General features: G+C 39.4%; 1 protein-coding gene across 3 annotated transcripts in view; it reads left to right on the top strand.

Annotated features, from left to right (window-relative positions):
- The first annotated feature begins 11,199 nt into the window (after positions 1-11,199).
- TMEM245 (transmembrane protein 245) overlaps positions 11,200-22,201 on the top strand; it is a 77,225-nt gene continuing 66,223 nt past the window's right edge. For all 3 annotated transcript variants that reach the window (XM_041408052.1, XM_041408051.1, XM_041408050.1), the window contains exons 1-2: positions 11,200-11,730; positions 21,407-21,524. In XM_041408052.1, the coding sequence (XP_041263986.1) occupies positions 11,230-11,730; positions 21,407-21,524 (619 nt within the window). In that variant the 5' untranslated portion in view covers positions 11,200-11,229. The remainder of the gene's footprint in view (positions 11,731-21,406; positions 21,525-22,201) is intronic.

Genomic DNA, 22,201 nt, shown 5'->3' with positions numbered 1-22,201 from the left:
TCTTTTTATTAAAAAAAGCAGTTTTGCTGACATGTAAATATATTTTTAAGTAATTGTGCAGCAGTATGAAGTAATCTCTTTTTCTGTGTTGTATGCCACTAAATCCTGTTCATGTTAAGGGTGACTGTAATCTTACAAAGAAATATAAATGAGATTACTCGTAAGGAAAGACAGGGATTAATAAGAACAGAAATATCTTTTGTTCATCAAACCACTGCTAAAATATAGGTATTGTGGAAAAAGATGAGCTAAAAGGGAAATGCATTAGCTGTTTTTATCACAAATAATTAGTACAAGAGGAATGCTAAATATTACGGAGATGAAAAGTGTCAAAATGCATTTATGAGCCACAGACTATAATAAAAACTTGGAGTGAAGAATTTCTGTGCTTTACATAATAGGAAGTGTATGACACGTTTACATGTAGCAGTCAAATGTGCTTAGGTAAGGTTACTCATTCACTTTCCAACTTACACTAAAATTCTACTTAAGTAGAATTAAAATCTAAGTAGTGCCAAAGTTTTATCTAATGTGATACACTTGAGGACTCTCTAACATAGAATTTGGTAAAGTATATGTAATGCAACTCCTTTCTAGTCTCATTGCTGCATGGAGTATAAAATTATTAATTAGCTTGGATGGGTTTGCATCATTATTCACAGATTGATGTCTGTAGAGCTAAGTTTTTTTAGGCTCAGAATTCTTCAAACTTAAGGTATATGAATTAGATTGAAGATGAACTTATCTTCATAACAAACACTTTATCCCTATTTCAAAAGATTGACTAATATTTTATATTTTCATTGATGTCTTTAAGGATTTGTTCACTTAAAATTACTAGACCAGAGTTCAGGAAAGGGAAGAGAAATTCAGAAGTGAACTTTTAAAATGCATACAGTAGCTTTATTTAGTATAAATTACTTCTCTCAGGTTGGTTAACTTACTCATCATCTGATCAAGTAGAGACCACCGAATAAGGTCTGCTTTGGCCCACAACAGCTGTGTAATTTAGCCTTAAGATTGGCTGGAGCAGATAAGCAGAATCCTGGATAATGAGCTTTACATTCAGCAAACAGGTGAAGTGAAGAAATCATTAGGGTAAATTCTTTCTCTCAGGCAGCTGAGATATTGCAGCTCTTTCTCAGAGCCTGAGGGTTGCTTTAGTTTATGGCTTGGTTTTTACTGTTTCAGCCATTTACTTGATTACCCATTTTAAGGGCTAATTTAATAATTTAAAGGTACTGAACTTGGATAGAAACCCAGTTTGGCTTCTCTTTTCTTCTTTAATAGAGCTCAGGATTTAGGATAGCCTGGTTGGCCCTGAGCACACAGGTATATTATAGATGACAATGATAATAACAAGGTAAAATTGTGTGACAGCTGTCAATCTGCTTTCTATATATATGGAGTCAGATGTGGTTAAAGTTCAGGATCTGAAGTAAGGGCAAAGTATTTTACATTATTTTTTGTTACTTTTTCAGATTACTTCTCAGTGTGCTGTGTTTGTGTCATCATATTTTTCTCTTGTTGAAGTATTAGCAGAAATGTGCACTTCTGAAAAATCTTTCACCTAAGCTTCACAGTCTTAATTAGCTTAATAAAATGTTCTAATCAAAAGGGAGGAAATAAAAGGCCACAGGAAGCAGCAAAACAATTTATTATCTGGCATTTAAATGGATGGTTGAGTTTAGCACTGAGTTTATGTAAGAGTTCCTCTTCACAGTGGGAAAATCAGGACTGTGGAATTCAAGTTGACATACAGTGAAGGTATGAGTATCTAGAAGATGGTAGTCAGGATGGAATCTGAGGAGAGAAAGGTTATAAGGGAAATGTGGTATGTAAGTTTGTGTGATATTTGGTAAGTCTTAACATTTGAGTGGGCACAGTAACTTGTCATGGAGGCTATTTTGGTTTTCACATGTTGTCTTCTTGTTTTTCTTTTTAATATTGAAAAGCAGCTTTATCTCTGTTACACAAAGTTACTATAAAGTAACAGACTTCAAAGTAATTTTTAATTGATTATAGCATTTCAAAGATTTTTTGTTTTACTATTTTTTCTAGTTGACTGGTACTAACACAAACTAGAAGAAAAGGTGTGCTTTGGAAAAGGAGGCAGATATTTCTCTCTCCAAATAATTTTTTGTTTCTTTAGTGTGATTACTACCAAACAACTATTAAAGAGCACATTCCAAAGTGCTTTAATGTTAGGAATTTCTTGCTGCAGAGTGACTTCATACAAAGGCATTGAGTTTAGAGAGGGCATATTTAGAGTATGGTGTTGTTTGGAAATTTGACTGTGGTTACTAATTAGAAAGTGGTTTTTTGCATAATTTTTTTTCATTGCTGATATCAAATAACTGGGTCTTTTTAGATATAGATGAGATGCTAATTGATTTTCCCCCTCAAAAAAAAAAATAAAAGCACCTAACTGATTTGATAATGTAATTGGGTAATGGGTGATGCTGCTTTCTATTATTACAAGGGAAATATTCTGTTTTTGAAAGGGAACATATTGATGAGAAAAGTTTGGACTCCCTCTACGGCCTTCTTTGTCTTGATAGGTTTTGCACTACTTGGATGATAAGAAAATAAACACTTGCAGCCTCCCTAATCTGAAGAAACCCCCAGTTTGGGTTAAATGATGTTAAAGCTGTGTTTGGCACTGACTTTCCCAATCTTCAGCACAGGGATTAGAGAATGACTGGAGTGTGGTGTACATCAGCATGGCACTCAGGCAGTGGTCTTGAAGCTCACTTTGGGCACCATGTCCTGAAAAAAGAGCCCTGCAACTGCCCCTGTGTACTAAATAGCTACACAGTTATTTCTTAGTTACTGCTGTGACTAATGTAACTGCTGTAAATTCAAGGGAAAACAGAAGTGGTCTTTTTTTTTTTTTTGGTCTTCTCCTTACTTTCTCACCCCTCCAAAGCATGAGACACTTACAAAAAAGAAAATTTTTCCCGTTTTAAGAGGGTAGACCCTCTGTCTGGCCTTTCATGTCTTTTCTTGGTTTGTTGGAAGTTTGCGCCCTCCAGTACTCCAGAGGCAGAATTAAAGTTTATATGCAAATTATGTAATTTTAATAGCATTTAAATGGCATTTTGTGACTCCGTGGTTTCATTGATTTGTCACACTGTTGTGTAGCAGGTGTACTTCCCCCCACCCTCTTCTTGTTTTAACATCTGCAAATAATTTCCCCAAAGTAAGGTGTTTGGTAATAGACATAAAAGAAGGAAATATGTATTTCAGAGGATTACATAAGGTCTAATACCAGTTATTTTCACAAGTAACTATTATGTTAGTGTTTTATACAAAAGATGACTTTGCACAGAGCCTTAGATTTATGACAGGATCAGAAATACTTTTAAATATTACAGTGTTTCAACTGTGGATGTGCATAGCTTACATAAATTGATGCAATCCTTTTCAACCCCATGTAATGAAACTGGCAAAGCAGTTTGCTTAAATGCTGCACAGTGACTCCAAACAGTTTGGAACAGAAGAATGGAGAGACTGGTAGTAAGGACAAATGACAAGGAAGGGAATGGAATGGTTTTGGCATGCTTTCTATTTTTGTATAAATTTACATGTGGCAGTGCCTGTCTGGCACTCTTTATCCAAGAAAATATTACTTGATGTAGGGTTAGGAAGGAGTAGAGTCTGACTTGAGAGAGATTTTGGCTTTCAGGCAGGTCCCAGCTGTTTAAGGGCTGATGTGGCCATCAGGTCAGACCATGCCACAAGATGTCCTCTGGTGTCAAGCTCCAGGTTAAGAGCTGGAGGCTTGATCCGGCCTTCAGAGGTACAAAAACCCAACAAGACCCCAGAGGCAATAGCAGCAGTCAGCTGCAGCAGGGAGTACCTGCTCAGTTTGTAGAATGGCTAGTGAGCAGGTACTCCCTGCTGGCTGCGGTTTGAGTATCAAAAGATGGGGGCTCTAAATCTTAACAGCTTTGTACATTAGTTCCTCTAATTAAAATTTCATTATTAGTATTTCTGTAGCAGTCTCTTTGGGCAGCTCTCTCTCAACCTGCCCAGGATAGAGATGGATCTAACAGGAAGATTTTAAAGAAAATGTCAAGTCCTTGTGTACAAAAATTAATAAAAAAGAAAATAATTTTTTAAACCATATTCCAGCTTTTTACTTTTTTTTTTTTCTTATCTAGTTATTTCTATTTGTATGTTGAGGTATCTGATTTTTGCAGATACATAGTAAGATCTAGGTAAGCCTTCCTTTTCTAAATATTTTTTATTAATATGAAGTAATCACTTTGGTAACTTTTTTTTCTATTTTCACAGTAGATTTGATAAAATTATGTATGCTTAAACACAGTTACTTAACTCACCTAATTTGGGCTCAGATAGTGAGGGAAAAGCAGTGCAATTTTGAAATGTCAGAGAGGATGTGTGCAGCTTATGGATTTGATAGGTGTGAAAATGCAGACTTAAAAGACATTACTTGCTTTGAAAAATCTGTGTTATGACTTGGCAATAGCAATAAATCTGCTGTAAAGAAAGGGACAGATTTTTTTCCCTTGGATTACTGAGTATTATGACTAGAACTCATAGACTGTCTCAGGTTGGAAGGGATCCATATGGATCTTGGAGCCCAACAAACACCATGCTCCTCACAGGACTGCCTAAAACTAACCCATATGACTCAGAGCATCATCCAGATGCTCCTTGAGCTTCCCTGTAGAGCCTGTTCCAGTGACTGGGCACCCTCTTAGAGAAGAATCTTTTCCTAAGGTCCCAACTGAACTTCCCCTGACACGGTTCCACAGTCATTCACAACTGTTGCTTTTGCCCTCTTTCTATGTTTCTTAGCTAAGTAGGAATGTTCTTCCAAACCAATGTGAAGTTGGAATAAGTGCAGGACTTCACATCCTGTATCTTAGAACAGCTGCTGCTCCACATAGGCTCGTTCTGATCTGCAATTAAAGGCTAATTAGGAATGTCCTTACAAGATGAACTTTCATGTGGCATTCTTAAGACATTTTCTGTAAAGATGTTTTACTCCTTATAGACTAGAGCATAACAAAATTACCAGTATTTTTCTGAGCGGTTTCTAAATTATTCTTAAATTCATATTTACATTTTTGAAGAAGTAATTGGATTTTTCAGAAGTGCTGAGCAGCTGCAAATCTGTTATGGCTCCAGTGCTGACTCAGGGAAGCGAACATTTTATGGTAACTCGTGATTTAGCTTCATATCTCTCTCTTAGTTTTGACGTCATTGAGTTTAATTTCCTATGGTGGTATTGGTAGAAGACTAAATACATGAAAAGTTCACTTAGGTTTTGTGCCAAGGAATAAAAATATTCCTGCTAATTTTTCATAACAGTGATCTGTAAGGTTTAGATAATGAAAAGTATTCTTCACAGAATTAATATTTAGGCAATGTGATTTACTTGAAGGTATATGTGTGTGCATGTGAAGTTCTGAGAATTATACAAGATAGTCTAAAAACAAATGGCTAAATTCTGCTCTGGAGACAAAACAAAACACAGAACCTTACATGTTCCCTGACTCCTAGCTGATTTTGGGGAGTCAGAATGATTGAGGAAGAAAATATATAAACCTGAGATACTACGTGTGATGTTGATGTTTGCAGTTCTTTCACACACACATCCTTTCTTCAATACAAAAATTACCCTCACAATCTTAGACATATTACAGTGTTATTTTCACTTTTTTTTTTTTTTGCATACAAGCTGAAACAAGAATAAGTTAAATAAGTCAAAAGAATGTTGTCATGTAGAGTATTAAAGTGATAGGAAAGGAAGTACAGATGCCACAGTTAAACCTAGGAGGAAAAAAAAATCTTGTTATTTAACTCCAGAATGTTGTGTCTGCTTCTGAAATACTTGACTGCTCACATAGAAAGCAATGGGTTCTTTTTCAGCTTTTTTTACCTTTGGTGATATGAAACAAATTATAAATATTGAAATATAGAAAAAACTACCACAATAGAATTTTTTAAACTGGAATTATCATTCAAGTCTTGACAAAGAGATTCAAAGATGAAATTTCAAACCTATTAACTCATTAGAAAAATTAAATAGTGGGGCCTTGATATTTGTGTGTGATGTTCCCAGCCTTTATTTAGGCAGATATATTTCATTAGCATGTTGAGTTCTGTTTAGGTTATAACTTATGCCTGATATATCTTGGTATTTCTGATTTATATATCCTGAGGTCTGGTTTGCTTTAACCTCTTTGCAAATAAGCAGGCTGTCATAACTGTGTGAACTCTTGCCACTTGTTTCTTATTACATTATGTGTAACAGTTGAACCTGAAATGCCATCTCTACCTTTATGAATTCATTCAGTTCTTTGTCAAGACTAATATACAGATAAACATACAAATAAGAAACTTGTAACTATAGTGTTAAGTGGTGTTCTGCATTCTCTATGCCAGGCTTCATTCTGTATGCCAATACCCAGCAGCCATGTGAAGTCAATGAGCATTTGGTTGGATAGGAGTGCAGAATGGAGGTTTTGTAGTCCAGAAGAATTTGCCAAACTCCTTTGTGCTCTAGTCTTTTCAGCAAAAATAACACTGAATGAATAGATAATGAAATTACAGTGACCTATGGGACTACTTTACAATCAGTGCATGCCCTAAAGTATCGCTTTGTAACATCTGTTTTATACTAAATGTTGGTGTTCAAGTGAGCCTTGTTAGCTATTTGACAATGACAGGCAATGATATTTATAAAACTGTTGCAATAAATGCCTTTTTAGTCTAAGAAAATGTGTGGTATGGCATTTTTAAAGGGGGGAAAAAGTCTCCATGAGGTTAAAGAAGTCTCTGCGCTGCCTATGTTAATAATTCCTTCCCATGCCATGGTCTTGAATTTATTAGCCTGACTAATTCCATTTAAGTCAGTGAGGCTGGTCATTAGTGAATTAACAGATGTGAGAAGACTGCCTTTTTTTTTTCACCATGTGTATCACAGTGGATCTGTAAGTAAATGTGATAATTTCTATTTTAGCAAAGTATTAACCACATTGTCAATTGCTGTAAGTATGTAGAATTTAGAGGTTCCTGTGGTGACCTCTGTGCTGTGTTTTTGTAACTATTTGATACAAATATGATCAAGTTGCAATATTACAAATTTGGTGTTTATCATCACTGCCCTGCTCCTTGGCCAGAATGGCCTCTGAAGCAGCCAGAACAGGCTTTTGCAGAAAAGAGGAAAATGAAACTGTATTAGAAATTGGCAACAGAGAGGAGGAAGTGCCATAATACTCAGCAAGCAAAAGTAGCTGCAGAAGTCTCTCAAACAGGGATGGTTCAATTTCTGAGATCTCTCAGGTTTTTTAGCTCCTTACTGTTGGACTGGGAAGAAGAGTTGGCCCAGGGCAACAATAGCTTTTACACTGTGTGGTCTGTTTGTTGTGTGTGCAGTATCATTGCAAGCCTGTAGCTGCAGGCTGCAAGAAAGGATGGATCTTGTGTGTGGCAGCTACTCGTGCACTGTCCAAGGCATCATGATCAGTAGAGGCATTACATGTACCAAATAGATTTAAATTATATTCTGTTTGTCTTTCATTACATGACTGCTGACAAACTGATGAGGAATTTGTCACAAACTTGAATCCCAAACTTTCCTCTGTTACTCAGATCTCTGTATATCCAGCTCTTGTTCTGTGCACACAGCTATCACGTGGAATAACCATGAAACAGTGCATTGGATTTTGTCCATCCACCTACTGGTGCTGTTTTGCATGTTTTTCCCAGTGATTTAACACTTTTGTGTCGGTGCTATTGACTACTCTGCCTTACAACCATGCGCTTTGTTCCCGTTGTTAACTGAACAAGATTCAGTCTTCTGTGTGAATCATACAAGTGTCACTCTGCTGATAATTTTGTACACTTTAACTGAGATGTTGAACAAAGTTTTTTCTGCAGTAAATTCAGGCTATAATCACTGGGTGCAATCAAACATGGTGTTCCCAAGGATTTGTTTTCATTTTATTTTCACCAATATTTTGTAAATTACATTTGGAGCCTTCTCATCTTAGCAACTGAGCAGTATAAAAGAATAAATTTTTAATTACCCCAAAATACAAAGGCATATGCAGACGACCTGAAGATGCAAAGGTTGTATCTTAAATCATTAACATTTTTTTTCTTTGCTTCTGGTACTAGTGAAACTATAATAGTTTACATTAAGTATTTTTCATTGATCTGAAGATGGTATTACTTTGTCATTAAACCAAAGTGAATTTATGAAGTGAGATTAACTTCTACTGAATGTTTGCAAATGCTCAGTAACTCAGGTTAAAACAAATAAAGTCTCTCACGCAGGGATAGTTATTTTCTAAATACACAGGCCAGTGCTGACACCTTGTGGCTTTGTTCCTGACTTATTTCATAGCTCCATGTGGTTATTTTGTTTGTAAATAACGATTAACTTGCAGTTGCTGGCATTGTCTCTCTCCTCTGCTTTGTGGCTGCCTCAGCACCCAGTGTTTTGGTATCATGTGTAAGACAGCTTGGGACTTTGGTCTGTGTTGACTGCACATCGAGTGAATAAAGAGCTAGGGGTGTCTCTGATCTCTTGAACAGAACACAAAAGGTGTCAGTTCAGAGCACCAAATCGTGGGTGCTAGGGCAGAAGCGGACAGAAGTTACAAGTTTTTATTTTACTAATACCTGATTTTATACTTCCCTCTGCACAGGAGAGAACCAAAGACTGTCAGTACTTATCACATGCACTTTTAGGTGCATACGTATTTTCTCCGCTGATGTGAAAGCATTCCTTTGCTACCCTCTTTTCCCTTGAAGAATTCCTAATAGGAAAAAATACAATCAAAGAGATTGTTGTAGAATTTCTAGCAGTATAGGAGCCTGAGGTGTGCTACTTATCTTTGACCATAAAAATGCCTAAATCAAATGTATCTGTGAAAGTTATGGGCATCTAATCTAAAATCTCTTACCATTTCAAATCTTAGGCAAAACCAGCTGTTAAGTTGCTGTTTAAAACCTGTTATGGAGTTAAGCTTTAGATGCTGGGGTGTGTCTTGTGAAGATCACACATCCTCCCCTCAGCTGTCAAGGATTTAGAGATTGTTTTCTGACGCTTGTGGGTCATATCTCTGTTCGTAAGTGATCCTGTTGTGGTGAATGAAATTAGAATTCATTCACATGAATTAGAAATCTTTATTTTATTGTATTGTTGGGGTATTTTCCCCTTTCTAATATGTTTAATTGGTTATAATGGAGGGTGAAAAACATAATTGGAAAGGTAAGGTCTTAAACAGTAGGGACCAGATCCTTGGCTTATGTAAAACAATATTTATAGCTTCACTGAAGTCAAGGAGGTGGCATTAATTTCTGTTCCTGCAGAATATGGCTGACTGAGTCTGTTAAAAAAATCAAAGGAATAAAAAGATGTGCCTATGAAGATTTGATTTGCTGGTATCTCTGTTTAGCTAGCAGAAGGATTAGAACTCTCTGCTCTCCCCCTGTGTAAATCTTAATTGACACTTGCTAATTGAACTTCAATGCAATAAAGGTATTGTAATGAGCAATTAGAGTTTGGCTTCTGAACTAAAGAGAAAAGTGCAGGTAATGATGCATTCTTGTTACCAATTTCAGCACCCTGCCAGGAGGCAGATCTATCTGATCAAAGAGCTGTGAGTGACAGTATCAGTTTAAGGTTCAATAAAAGCTTCTTGTATGGACAACTGCTTGTAATGCCTCACCAGGATCAAACAAAGTGCCTGTAGGTTTTTAAGTACTTTGTTGAACCTACACATGATCTACACAGCAAAGGGAAAACGAGCTGCAGGAGCTCAGAGGAACCTTTACAAGTGTGAACTGTGTAACTGGCAGGAAAGGCTTTGCAGGGACAAGTCAGGACTGCAGTGCCAAACCTCAAAAACTGGCTCAGGCCCAGTCCCACCTACAGCTTCAGGATGCAACATAGTCACAGGAAGGGTGTGGAAAAACCTCTACCTTTCACCCTTGGTATTATGATAGGGACAGGTCGCATCTAGGCATTGTCTTGGTATTGCTCTGCATTTAAAAGCTAGGTATGAATAGGTGTATTCCCACTTTACAAGTTAAAGACAGTTGTGCTCAGGATAATTTCAGCTTTTTAACATATCAGTCATGCAAGAAATGTTCCACTAAAGTCCTTGTGGACTGCAATCTAACATGAAGTTACATAAGGTTAAACTTTCACGTAAATTCTAAAAAATACAGGAATTTGATTATTTTCCTATTTTTTTATATCTATGTACTTTTTATATGTTCAGTGGCATGTGATCTCTTTATTATTGTTATGATAAGCTCTACCTCCTTGAAAAGAAAGGGGAAGATCCCTCTGAGGTTTTTATGGCAGCATTACCTATAGCTTTAGTACCTTCTGAAGGGTTGTCTTAAGGAAAACTGAGTAGCACAGTGCCAGCACTGAGCTAGTTCAAATGCCATGGCTTTTGGCCCTTGTAAAACTTGCTCAGACAATGTGAATTTATTACAGATGCGTTTAGACCACCTGCAAAATGTAGGCAGTTGCCTTCATGCCTGCACTCAGGTGTTTGGTGTATGCCAGCTGCAGGAAGTTAGCTCCTCTCCAGATTATTTCCAAATAGCATTTGATGGTACAGTGTCATAAACGTCAGGTCTAAAAAACCACACAGCACAACTGCTTCTTCAGTGGGCCTGACTGCCAGTAAAAGAGCAGATGCTTCCTCGTTAAACAGTTTGTTGCCAGAACATGTTCAGACGAGACAAAATCCTCCAGCTGGTCTAACCAGTCTTGCTCTCCACCATGCAATGACACTCCACATCTCTGAATTCGTTCCGCTCCCCGAGACTGGAGCGGCAGTAGGGAGAGCGGAGTGTTCAGTGAAGCAGGACAGGGCTGCACTTCTGGGATGGGGACGAGGTTGCGCCGCAAGCTGCTGGGCTCTTCCACGGCCCAGCCTTTGGCCGCCTTCTTCAGCGGACGCCACGAAGGCGCTGGGCAGCCTCGGCCGGCGCTCGGGGAGGCTGAGGGACCGGGCACAGCCCCGCAGGTCCTGCCGGCCGGAGGGAACGCGGCCGCCGCTCTCCCGCAGCAGAACTACATTTCCCAGCTCGCTTCCCGGCCGGCACCGCCCCTTTCCCGCCGGGCTGGGCGCACGCCCGGAGCCGCGCGGCGGCGGCGGCACTACAGCCCAGGGCCCCTGCGCGCCCCGGCGGGCGGGCGGCTCCCCCGGCGCGGGCGCGGCCATGCCTCGGCTGCCGCTGGGCGGCCAGGGCGGGGCGGCGGGAATGTCGCTGCCGCGGCTGGAGAAGCCGATCAAGCAGGCCTTCTACAACACCGGGGCGCTGCTGTTTGCGGGGCTGTGTTGCGGCGCCGCCGTCCTCGTGTACTTCATCCTGGAGGCGTTCCTGCGGCCGCTGCTCTGGGCCGTGCTCTGCGGAACCTTCCTGCACCCCTTCAAGACCTCGCTGACGGCGCTGGGGCGGCGCTGGCTGGGCCGCCTGCACCGCTCCCGCACCCCGGTGCTGCTGGCCGCCCTCCTCCTGCCCATCTGCTTCGCCAACTACGGCGTGGAGGCGCTGGGCGAGCAGGTGCTGCGGCGGCGGCGGCTCCTGCTGCTGCTGGGCGCCGGCGGCCCGCTGCTCTACGGGCTCTACTGCCTGGGCAGCTCCCTGGGCGTGCAGGTGCTGCTGGCACAGGCCGCCCGCATCATCTGCCAGGGGCTCGACTACTTCAGCAGCCAGTGGGTGAGTGAGTGAGTGTCGGTGTTCCGCGGCCGGGCTTTAGGCGTGCCGCGCTTCTGGAGATGCTGTTAAGTCAGAGGTGATTCAGGCGAGTTCTTGGGTAATCATCGAGGCTTGTTGAGTTGTAAGGTGTGTGTTAAAGTGTTGCGAAATAGCAGCGCGGCCCCCCAAGTGACCCGGGATGGGGGAAGGCGCCTTAAGGCTTGTTTCTCAGCGAACTGTGTAGGGTTTTCTTTTTCTTCGTAGCGTATCAAACAGTGTAAATGCAATATGAACGTTAAAAAGTAAAGCTGTTTAACTTACAAATGTTACTGCTGGTAACAAATTCTGGGAGACTGTTTTTCCCTGTGTTCTGTTCAGTAGGTAGCGTAGTTAGAACTTCTGGCAGAACTCTTTTACACTTCGTTAGTTATAACTGAAAATACAAAAAGTATCAGAAGCAAATGGGTGTGTGAAAGATCAGATCAGTAAGTTGTACTTCCGTTAAATACTGATGTACAACTGGCATGCTCAGATTTCTTAGTGTCCAAGACTTTTCAAAAGCTGCTCTATTTTTTAAACAAAGTATGCCCTTTCCCTAGGTAACAGTGCTCCTGAATGGACTGACAGAGAATATTTTGACAGACTGCCTCTAGTGTGAATAGAATGGACAGGAGAATGTGTTTAGCCTCTTGAAAGTAAACACTGGAGGAAAAGATTTTCTTGACTTTATTTGGTCCTGGAAGATGCCAGAGGACGTGTGTTTCTGGTCTGTTTTGTCCTCAGAAGTATAATTAAGACTGAGTAGACAGAGATACATTCTCTGTTTATGAAGAGGCAAGATACTACCATGTTTACTTTCAGCTGAGTAGTAACAGAACTAAAGCATGGCCTGATACTAGTTGGAGGCTTTGACTTACTGCCACACAATTTGCTTGGTAGGCTTAAGATTCTGTTTAAGAACTTTGCGCTGACCTCTTTGTCTTATTTTTAACAAATCTCTAATATTGCTGCACTAACTGACCTGGCTAAGTCCAGGCTTTTATTAAAAGTTTCTTAATTAAGCCATACCTAATGCGGTGTAAATATAAGGGTACTGAAGCAAGCCACACTTACTGAAGCTTTTAACTATGGCTGTAAAGCACTGCTGGATGTCTGTGCCTCCTCAGTGCAGCCTTGTTTAGCAGGCTCTGATCCTGCTGGTTGGCGCTGGTGTTTCTGATTTAACACTTGTGTTCATTGAACTGTGGTAGGATTTTAACTATACAAAACGTAGTAAGCTTCCAGAACTCTTCAGACCTGAGTTATTTTGGAAAATTTTGGTTTGGTGTCAAAGTAATTGATCACAGAGTTCCTTAAGCAAACCTGTTGCTTTCTAAGCAAGCTGTCTGTGTCTCTTTCTAGGGCCTTACAGGAGAAAAAAATTGTGGGCTTTCCTTTGTGAATAACTGCAGCTCGGTCTGGTATCATCTGTACACTTTGCAGTGTTTTCTTAGTCCAGTTTTTTAAAAATTTTGCAGTGCTTGATGTGTATTATCTCAGAGCTGTAGCAGGATAATTTAATTTTATCCATGCTGCTGAGGAGCCCTGAGCTGGATCAGTTAATAGTGTCGGTTTTAACTTCAGTTAAGCACTTTAAAAGCCCTTTAATTGCCGTGTTATATTGCAGAACTCTATTTGCATGCATATGTTCTGCTTGTTAGCTGCACAGGAATTTGGGATATTATGAGTGTTCTTCTCTGGGCTCTGAATCCTCCATGGTTCTTTCTGTATGCACAATTGTCTTCTCCCTTTCTGATTCTCTCTCCTGTGCTAGAGAAGTGAGTGGATGCCTATCATTAGAATTATGGGGATTTGGAATACTGATTTGTTATTCTCTAACTAAAGGTATTTTTATGAACGTATCTACTAGGCCATGATACTGAGACAGAAATTCTCCACTTAAGTTCTAGAAAAAAAGTAAGTTCTTCAAATGCAGTAATTGCATGTGACAAGGACATGGTAAGGTGTATCTTGGCACCAAATATGTTAAAGAGCTTTCCTGTCCTGCTGTCCTCAAATCTGGCAAAGCCATTCATGGCACTGATGAGTCAAGATTCAGAAGTGCCTGTGTTCCCATCAGTGGCTCTTAAGTCAAACCGGCAGTTCAGGAATTTGGGTACCTCCATGACTGGATTGTTTGAGAGCTGATTGCAAAACACTGCATTTGAACAAGTTCAAGATCTTAGGTTAGTCTACAAGCATGTCTTGTGCTCCCATGGTCTCCTTTCCCTTCAGAATTTATAATCTTCGAAGAAGCTTGCTCAAAAAATGCAGTTGGCTGCTGGGCCTTAAATTGGCGGCTGTTTAAAAATTCCAGATGAGTTCCTTGTCCTGACTCCAGCCTTCTCTTGGTTATTTGCAGAATTCTTATGTGGAGGGCCCTGCACAAACAGCAGTTTCATATAATAGGGAAGGGGAATGTTTTTCTCTATAGTTTTTTTCTTGGAAAGGATGGGAGTTTGTCCCATAGTGGACTGAATATAGTCCTGCATGTTTTTGGGCTGCAGCAGTTTCGCTAGTTTTGCAGGAGCTATGCCTGTGTCCAGCACTGTATCTAAAAACCAAATTCTTTTGCTTTGTGGAAAGAGTTTAAACTACTTTAGGTTGATGTTTTATAGTTAAGTTAATATATATTCAATTCCAGCTATTAATTATATTTTCGTCTTTTTTTTTTTTTAGAAGAATTTATGTGTATTTATTTGGGAAACAGTTAGTTTGTAGATCCCAGCAGATGTAAAGAATTATACAGTTGCTCTATGTTGGCTCTGAGGTTCATCTTGGTAAATTAAATTTGATGTAATCATAATGAGCAGAATTCTCTGTAGTGAACTTGATTATAGGGCTGTCAAAATCTTTCTCTCTGGCCAGTCTTTCTTCCTTGGTTTGTCACAGGTTATTGCAGGCTCACAACAGTGTAGTCACATGTGTGTGTGTCAGTGTATTTTTATATCTCTGATTGTATGAGGTCCAACTCGTGTTGTTCTGGGGAGTTTCCATGCAGTTAGAGCACTTAATCAGACTTATCCTCACCAGGCTGCTGGGCAGATCTGGAAACACGATTCCCATCGTTGCTGTGACTGCTGTATTGGAATATTGTCAGAGTACATGCTGCCTCTTTGGGCTGGTGTACTGTCTGCTCCCCATCAGGGATTCTGTGCAAGACATCCACCAGGGAAACTTCCATTTGTGTTGCCCTAAAGGTCACTCCCCCAGCAGTCCTTACAGACTGAAATTCTCCAAGCATTCTTCACGCTCTGAGGTGTTTGGCTTCCACAGTCCTATTGAATATCACCTGTGGGGGCAAAAAAGCATCTGTATTTTGTTGAGTTCACCTGATGGGCCAGTTTCTCTTCTATTAAAGAAAAGGGCGCACTTCTGATTTTTAATGTGCCTACAATTGGTATTTCTTTGAGGGTTTAGCATAGGTGGGCTTTTTTTTCCTTCCCTTTCTACTTAGAGCAGGCTTGCAGGTTTCTAAAACTTGCTCACCTTAAAAAAAACCCCAAACCAAAACAAATGCCTGAACAAGCTCTTAAGTATTCTTTCTGCTGTTTATTATCCTTTATTATTATGGTATCCTGGCTTATAAATGATACAGCCAAGTACTGACTGTGAACACATCTTACCAAAACCACAGATTTTGGTATGTTTTCACAACTTTGTGTGGTAGAGATAAACTGTGTAGAGACCACATGTGGTTTGTTTAAAAACGAGATGGGTAGAGCCAGGGAAAGTCTGGGATGCTGATAGTGTTTCTGCTGTTGCTTTTCCCTTCCACACCCGCCCTCAGTTTTGGAAGAGCCTGCAGTGAGATACCTTTCTTGGAGAAGCTGAGGAGCTTGTTCTGGTTTATGTGCAGAAGTACAGCCTCAAAGCTGGCAGTAGCCTAAAGCCTAATGATATATACTACATTATATTAGCTATTTACTGGTATTTATATGAACTGGTTGAACACAATGATGTTTCTTTTTCCAGCACCTCTGAAAGGAATGATCTATGGAACTGTCCAGCAAAATTGTAACTGTGCTCTATATAATAAAAGAAGAAAGTGAAGAAATGGTGTATGTTGAGGAGCCGTCTCTTGCAAAAGTGTTACCATGAAGTATGTCAGAGGAGTGGTGCTCTGTCTGCAGGGAAAGAATTTGATGTGCTCTGGGAAACCTCTTTTTGCAAGAGAATCTTAATATATTTGATTTCTGAATAGCATTTTTGTTACTAGTTTCTCATAAGTAACTTTTGTATTAAGACAGGGAAAGTGAACTAAAGGAGAAGTATTCTCAACATCCATTGCTTCAGTCTTCTGGATATCTTAGATTTTTTTTTTTTTTCTTAAATTCGGTGTAGGAAATGTTGCAGGACACATTGAAAATAATTTTCAGGCCATGTGTGGCAGAGTAGATTTTGATGGTCAGTTCCCTCCTGCCCAGGGTTCTAGGTCTAAGTTCATACTTTCACCCATTCAGAAGGGGGTGATCTCACTAAACACCATGTTTCTGTTTCATGTGGTTTAGTAGTCTGTGTTTTTTTAATGCCAGAAATACCAGCATACATATGTTTCACGTTTGGGGGTTTTAGAAGAAACAGAATGGGCACGCTGTTCCAGTCCTTGGCATTTGGGACAAGGAATAACTTACTTGTGTCCACTTGGAACCTGCTTTAGGTGAATGAAGGCTTCTTAAGCAAAGGGAGGAGGTGCTTGTCTTTGCTCTGATGTGAAAAATACTCTTACATATGTGATTAGCTGGAGTTTGGGTATTTTCTGCTGTTTCATAAAGGCTGTCTCCTTACTAAAGGACAGGCAGTTACACACTCTGTGCATTACGGGATGTGTGTACTAATGAAAGTGCGCTGAAGCTACAGTAAGTTAATTTTGGTTCTGAAAACTGGAGTCAAAATGACATCTTCATAATTTGTCACTTGCCTCCTTATTATCCTTTATGTTGTTTAGAAAATCATTTTCAAATGAACAGGCAGATAAGGAAAACAGATTTTTGTTTTTGAAGGCAAACACAGTTTGGCTTTTAGCAGTCCATTTAATGCCTTGTGTGGCTTCATTTTTCAAGTCCAACACTGTTCTGCTCAGTTTTTGTGGTAGGTTCATTTTCCTTTGTCAGCCTATGTCACCACTGAGGAGGGAGATGTAGAAATAGTGAACTGGTGTCATAAGATCAGCTCTTTAAACCATCTTTGCTGTGCAGCGCTGTTTTAAAAGTTTGCAAAATGCTGTGTTAATGTTTGATAAACCTTTTAAATTATTTTGATTTTGAGACAAACTAATTAAAAACTCCATTTCCAAATGAAAATTTTCTTTTCAAATATTAAAGGGACCTGATGAGGTAGTTTGGCCTTCTATTTTTTTTTTTTTCTTTTTCAGAAAACTGAGACTGGAAAATAGAAAGCAATTTGAATTAGATCTGTAGATCTATCAAACATTTTTAAATGTAAAGCTCAGTTAAAACCCCCTAAACAAACCAAAACTTAAACCAAACTCTTAAAAACCTTGCTGTATGATTGCCAAGTTGGAATGAGAAGCCAGGGAAGAAACATCATTTTGGAGTGGCCAGGGGAGAGGGTAGAGATACCATAAGAGAAGAAGGAGTACAGACTCTCCGTTTTCTGGGTGGTGATTTGTTGAAAACTGAAAAATTATGGCAGGCTGGCAGGGCATATATCAGAAGAATTAACTGTTGTTTCATCTTCTCAATCTTCACTGTTGTGTTTACTTGTGGGGTGGTTCACAGAATCATGGAATATCCTGATTTGGAAGGGACCCAGAAGGAGCACTGAAGTCCACTCCTGGCCCTGCACAGGACCATCCCAAGAGTCATACCCTGTGCCTTGAGTCAGGGACGGATGGATGAGTGACACATAGACTCTAGGTCTCTAGAAGGCTAATAATAATTTTATTAGGAAGCCCATTCTTTTTATACACGGTTCTGAACAGGTGAACCTGATTGGTCATGTAATCGAAACACTGTCACCATTGGCTGATTTAGAAATCACCCTTTGGTAAACATCTAATGAGAAACAACTGTTCAAAACATCAGCTGCAGAGCACTGAGTAAGAATTGTTTTAATTATTTTTTCTGAGCTTCTCACAACTTTTCCCAGAACAATTCCTGGGAAAGTTTATCTGGCTTTCTCTCTCTGACCAGGCTGTCGCAACCACATGTGCCTGAGAAGGAAAGGGAAATGCATTTGCTGCTGGGTGTTGAGGTGTTGGGGCAGCATTCCAAGGAAGACTAAATCATTCCAACAGCTTTGCAGTGAGAAGCTCTTCTTGCTTATTGCGCTTCTGACATATACTTCTGTTGCCCTGTTGTTGGTGCCTGCCATGCTTCTGTGAGCTTATTTTGCTATAACTGAATTACAGGTAGTTTTTTATGAGGATCTTGAGCTGGCTGGATGATTGTTGAAGCTGTTGTGCAGAAGAGGTGGAACTGCCCAGCTGGCAGTAGGAGATAATGAATTGCCACTTTCGGTAGCAGTGAGCTATTGAATGCACTCATCTGCAAAAGCTTCCCAGTAGAGGTTAACTTGTTGATAGGAAAAAGGGGAGGGAACGGTGTAAATAAAAAGTTTTACTCTCCAACATAAATCAGTATAAACCTTGTCAAAAGTTGAGTAGTAAGATTTGTTCTTGAAAAATGAGGTCAAAGCCAAAAGAGTGGCTCCGTTTTTCAAATCCTTCAATTTCTACAACAGTAAGGAGAAACAAACTTTCAATAATGTTGGTGATAGTTCATGCTGATAAATCCTTGACTTTCCAGCACTGAAATTTCAAAGAAAAATCACTGAAGCAGGTGCTGGAGTTTAACAAAAAAGCTACATCTTTCTATGGTGTTATTTTGGCTCTAGTTGGCAATTTAATGAGGACTAAAGCCCTTCACAGTTGCCTTAGGCATTGCTAAATCTGCCTCTTAAATTTACCACTTTAACACAGAAATGGATGCTAAAATCCAAGAAGTTACTCTGCAGTCTTAGCACTATTTATTAAGAAAAGTGGGCAGTTTTACGTGTCTAAAGGCAAAGCAATATTTACTTCAGTTTGTGAGAGATGCTACAAAATGCAGGGGAGATGTGAAAAATGAGGTCTTGGCTGTCTGTTAAGGTAGGCAAAGGAAGGAAGAAGAGCAGCTTGCTGGATTAAACTATCCCAAAGTTGCAGTATATGGAAGTTGTGAATGCCTGTTAATTGTGATTGAGGAGTGATTTAAAAATCTCAGAATATGTGGTGAAAGTTAGGAATCTGCAACTGATTTCAGCTTGATAAGTAGTTGGTGATAGCTAACACATTCTGCAAAATCTGAAGTGTATGTGCTAGCTGTACACTCTTAAAACTTAAATTTATAGGCATTTTGTCTTAGGAGCTTTATCAATTACAGTTTCAGTGCAATAATTGCAGTAGCTTCATTTTAGTGAAAGTAGGCAGTCTTTCATTCTTTGTTTCAATTATGTCAGTTCTTGAGAATGGCATATAATAGCAGAGAGGCTATTAATATTCTCCATGCTTTTCAAGCCAAAACTTTTGGAGACCATCCAGAAAAACAATGGGAAGGATTATGTAACACACTTTTAAAGGGTTAAACTAAAAAAAATGTACGCTGTTGCCATGTCAGTATGGGATGAAATCCTAGTCCATGTCAATTTAAGTTAATTTGCCTTGTCAGTTGCTTTCAGCTATGAACTGTTGGAAGTAGGCTACCCTAGTTCCTGTGCACTGGTTCTTGCTGTCTATGGATGTGCTTGGCCATAATATTTACCAATAAAGAGCTGATTATTCCATGGTGTCACTGAAATTAAACTTCTTGCCCCAGTCAGTTGACTACACAGTTCTTTTTACAGAGCTTCAGGAAGGTTATTGTTTGATCTCTGAAAAAGGGTGACTGCTTTATTTAACAGTAAGCGATTTCTCTCTATTCAGTAGAAATAAAGACTTGAACTTGGATCATTTGCTAGGCTTTTAGAAGTGATAACTGATTAATTATTTTAACTTCAAACACAAAAAAAAATTAAATATCTAAGCCCTATAATGTTAAGCTACATGCGTGGATAAAACCAGTGCGGTGTATTTTGCTTTGTTTGCTGTTAAACATAGGCTTATACTCTGTTAGCCTTCTACTTGTTTTTAAACAGAAAATTTAAATTACTGAATGTACTGAGTTTGTAATTTATCATTAAATTTAAAAGCTAAAGAGAAAATTGGCTTGGAACTGGAACATCCATTGTACAAAGGTGCTGTATGGCTGATGTTAGGGAGTAGGATAGTATCTTTGTGATGAGTTATTTCTTGCAATTAGAGCTGTGCTGTGAAGTGCCTTATGAGTGAATTTATGTTTCAGCCTATTAAAGGAGTGCTACTGTGCATTTCTGATAAGAATTTTTGTTTGTTTGTGACTTCAGTCTTGATGTCCATGGATTGTATTAGTTTTAGACATTTATTTTGAGTCTGCACTTGGCCATAGGCATTATGGAACTCTGTTGATGCAAAACTAGAAATAAGTGAAAAGTTGGAGTGATCTGCTTAGATGAGAAGCGTTAGTGTGCAAAGGGCAGGTATGCCTTTATTCACATATCTTAAGTGATTTTAAATTACCTTGTATGTGCGATTATTCCCTCTGAAGTTATCAGGGACATCACTCACTGCTTGTCTGCTCAATTCAGTACAGCTAAGATTTCCTCTCCACCAATTAGATATGTGGCAGTAGTCACTCAGACGTGCTTCTCACAAAGACTGTTGTGTTTTCAGCATGAGTTGCGTAGTGCAGAATAGAGGTGAAAACTCCTCTGGTGTGTTCTTCCTAATTACTTGTTCTGTGTCTCTGCCTGTGCATTCTTCCTTCTTACAGTGATGTCCGATTCAGCAAGTGCTCTTAATAGAAATTCTGTTTAAACTTCATTGGAATTTATCGATTTATAAGTGCAAATTTGAAGGTGTAATTAACTGGTAATGGATAGGGAATGTTCATTGAATTTCAGCCAGAAATATCTTTAGTTATTTATTTTAAGAATGAAACATTGGGTTTTAATTTTTGCAGGTTTTTGTACTTCTTTTATTTCACATCCTCTCCTGAGTAACAGTTTTTCACCTCCCGTTACCTCTTCCTGCTTCCTTCTTCTTTCTTTTTAGCTCAAATACATCATCTCAAGATTCTTAACTCCAAATCTATGTTGCGATTTATCTCATGAGTAGACTAGTAGAAGGTGTTAGAAGCAGCAAACCCAAGTTGTCATTGATGTCTTCCTGTCCTTGGTTGTTTTTAGTTAAAAAACCGAAAAAACTACGTGTCCTATAAAGGCATCTGTTTTGTGAACCGGCACCACTGAGGAACAGCAGGTTTTTTTGTGCTTCCTAATGGCTTCTTTGGCTTAAGCTCCCTTTTGTCTCATTGGACTGAAAACACAGGAGCTGGCAAACTGCTCCATGCTGGAATGAGTGCAGCATGCTGTGCTGGCCAGCTCTGTCTCTGCGTGGCCACATAGGTGCTGCTGATGAGCTCATATAATTAATTGAAATGTGGGCTTCTTAAAGACTTAGAAGCTGACTTCAGTTCTCTGTGACGGTTATGGGTGTGTGCATGAGTGTACACACACACATGAGTACAGAAGAGCTCTTTTGATGTATGTATACATACCTATGTGTATCTTTTTCTTAAAGATATGGACACTGGTAGTTGGTTACCTGCTGATGGTTTCATTCAAGTGGAATATAAGCACTGAACGTTACTTAAAAGCAGTCTCTGTTCCTGTCTGGATTATGCTACTCTTTCACTTAGGTGAGTAACAAGAAATTACTATGATAACTGAGGTTTCTGTAAATAAAGCTCCTCACTTACTCTTCTGCTAAATCTGTAAATAGAGTCTTAGCTGAAATGCAAACTGTTTTGTCTGCTCAGTAATTCTGGCTGCATGTGTCCAGAAGGCAGCTTTAGAGTAGGGAATGGGAAGGCATCAAGATGCTGAGCAACATCTTCCACTCCTCATGCCTTCATACTTCCCATGGTTTCCCCTTATTTGGTTCACAGACAATGTGAACTTCTTGACAATGAGGAAAGGCTGGGGTCAAATGAGGCTGGCTTTAGACACTCATTTGTGATATTTTATTGAAAACCTGCCATTAACCAAGGCTGAAGCTGCAAAATGTGTTTAATAGTAGTAACAGAAGCAAAAAAAAAAAAAAAATTCTATCGGTAGTCAACAAGCATATCAGGATGATATCAGCAGTATAAAATACATTTGCCAGTAATCCATATAGTCTGTTAATACAACTGTAAGATTATAGTAATCTTTTAGACTTATGTTACACCTTTAATGTAATAGATGTTCTTAGATCAGAGTTTATGGTGGAGGAATCATGCAGTTAATAGAAGACTACCATGATAGAAGGTTTGACAGTGTACCTCATGGTTTACTTTCCTTTAGCAGCAGGTTTCAGGGGTTGTTCTGACCCTAT

Source organism: Onychostruthus taczanowskii, unplaced genomic scaffold (assembly GCF_017590055.1).
Source record: "Onychostruthus taczanowskii isolate IOZ18803 unplaced genomic scaffold, ASM1759005v1 scaffold29, whole genome shotgun sequence".
Taxonomy (NCBI): Eukaryota; Metazoa; Chordata; class Aves; order Passeriformes; family Passeridae; genus Onychostruthus; species Onychostruthus taczanowskii.
This window is presented reverse-complemented; position numbering and strand designations above follow the sequence as displayed.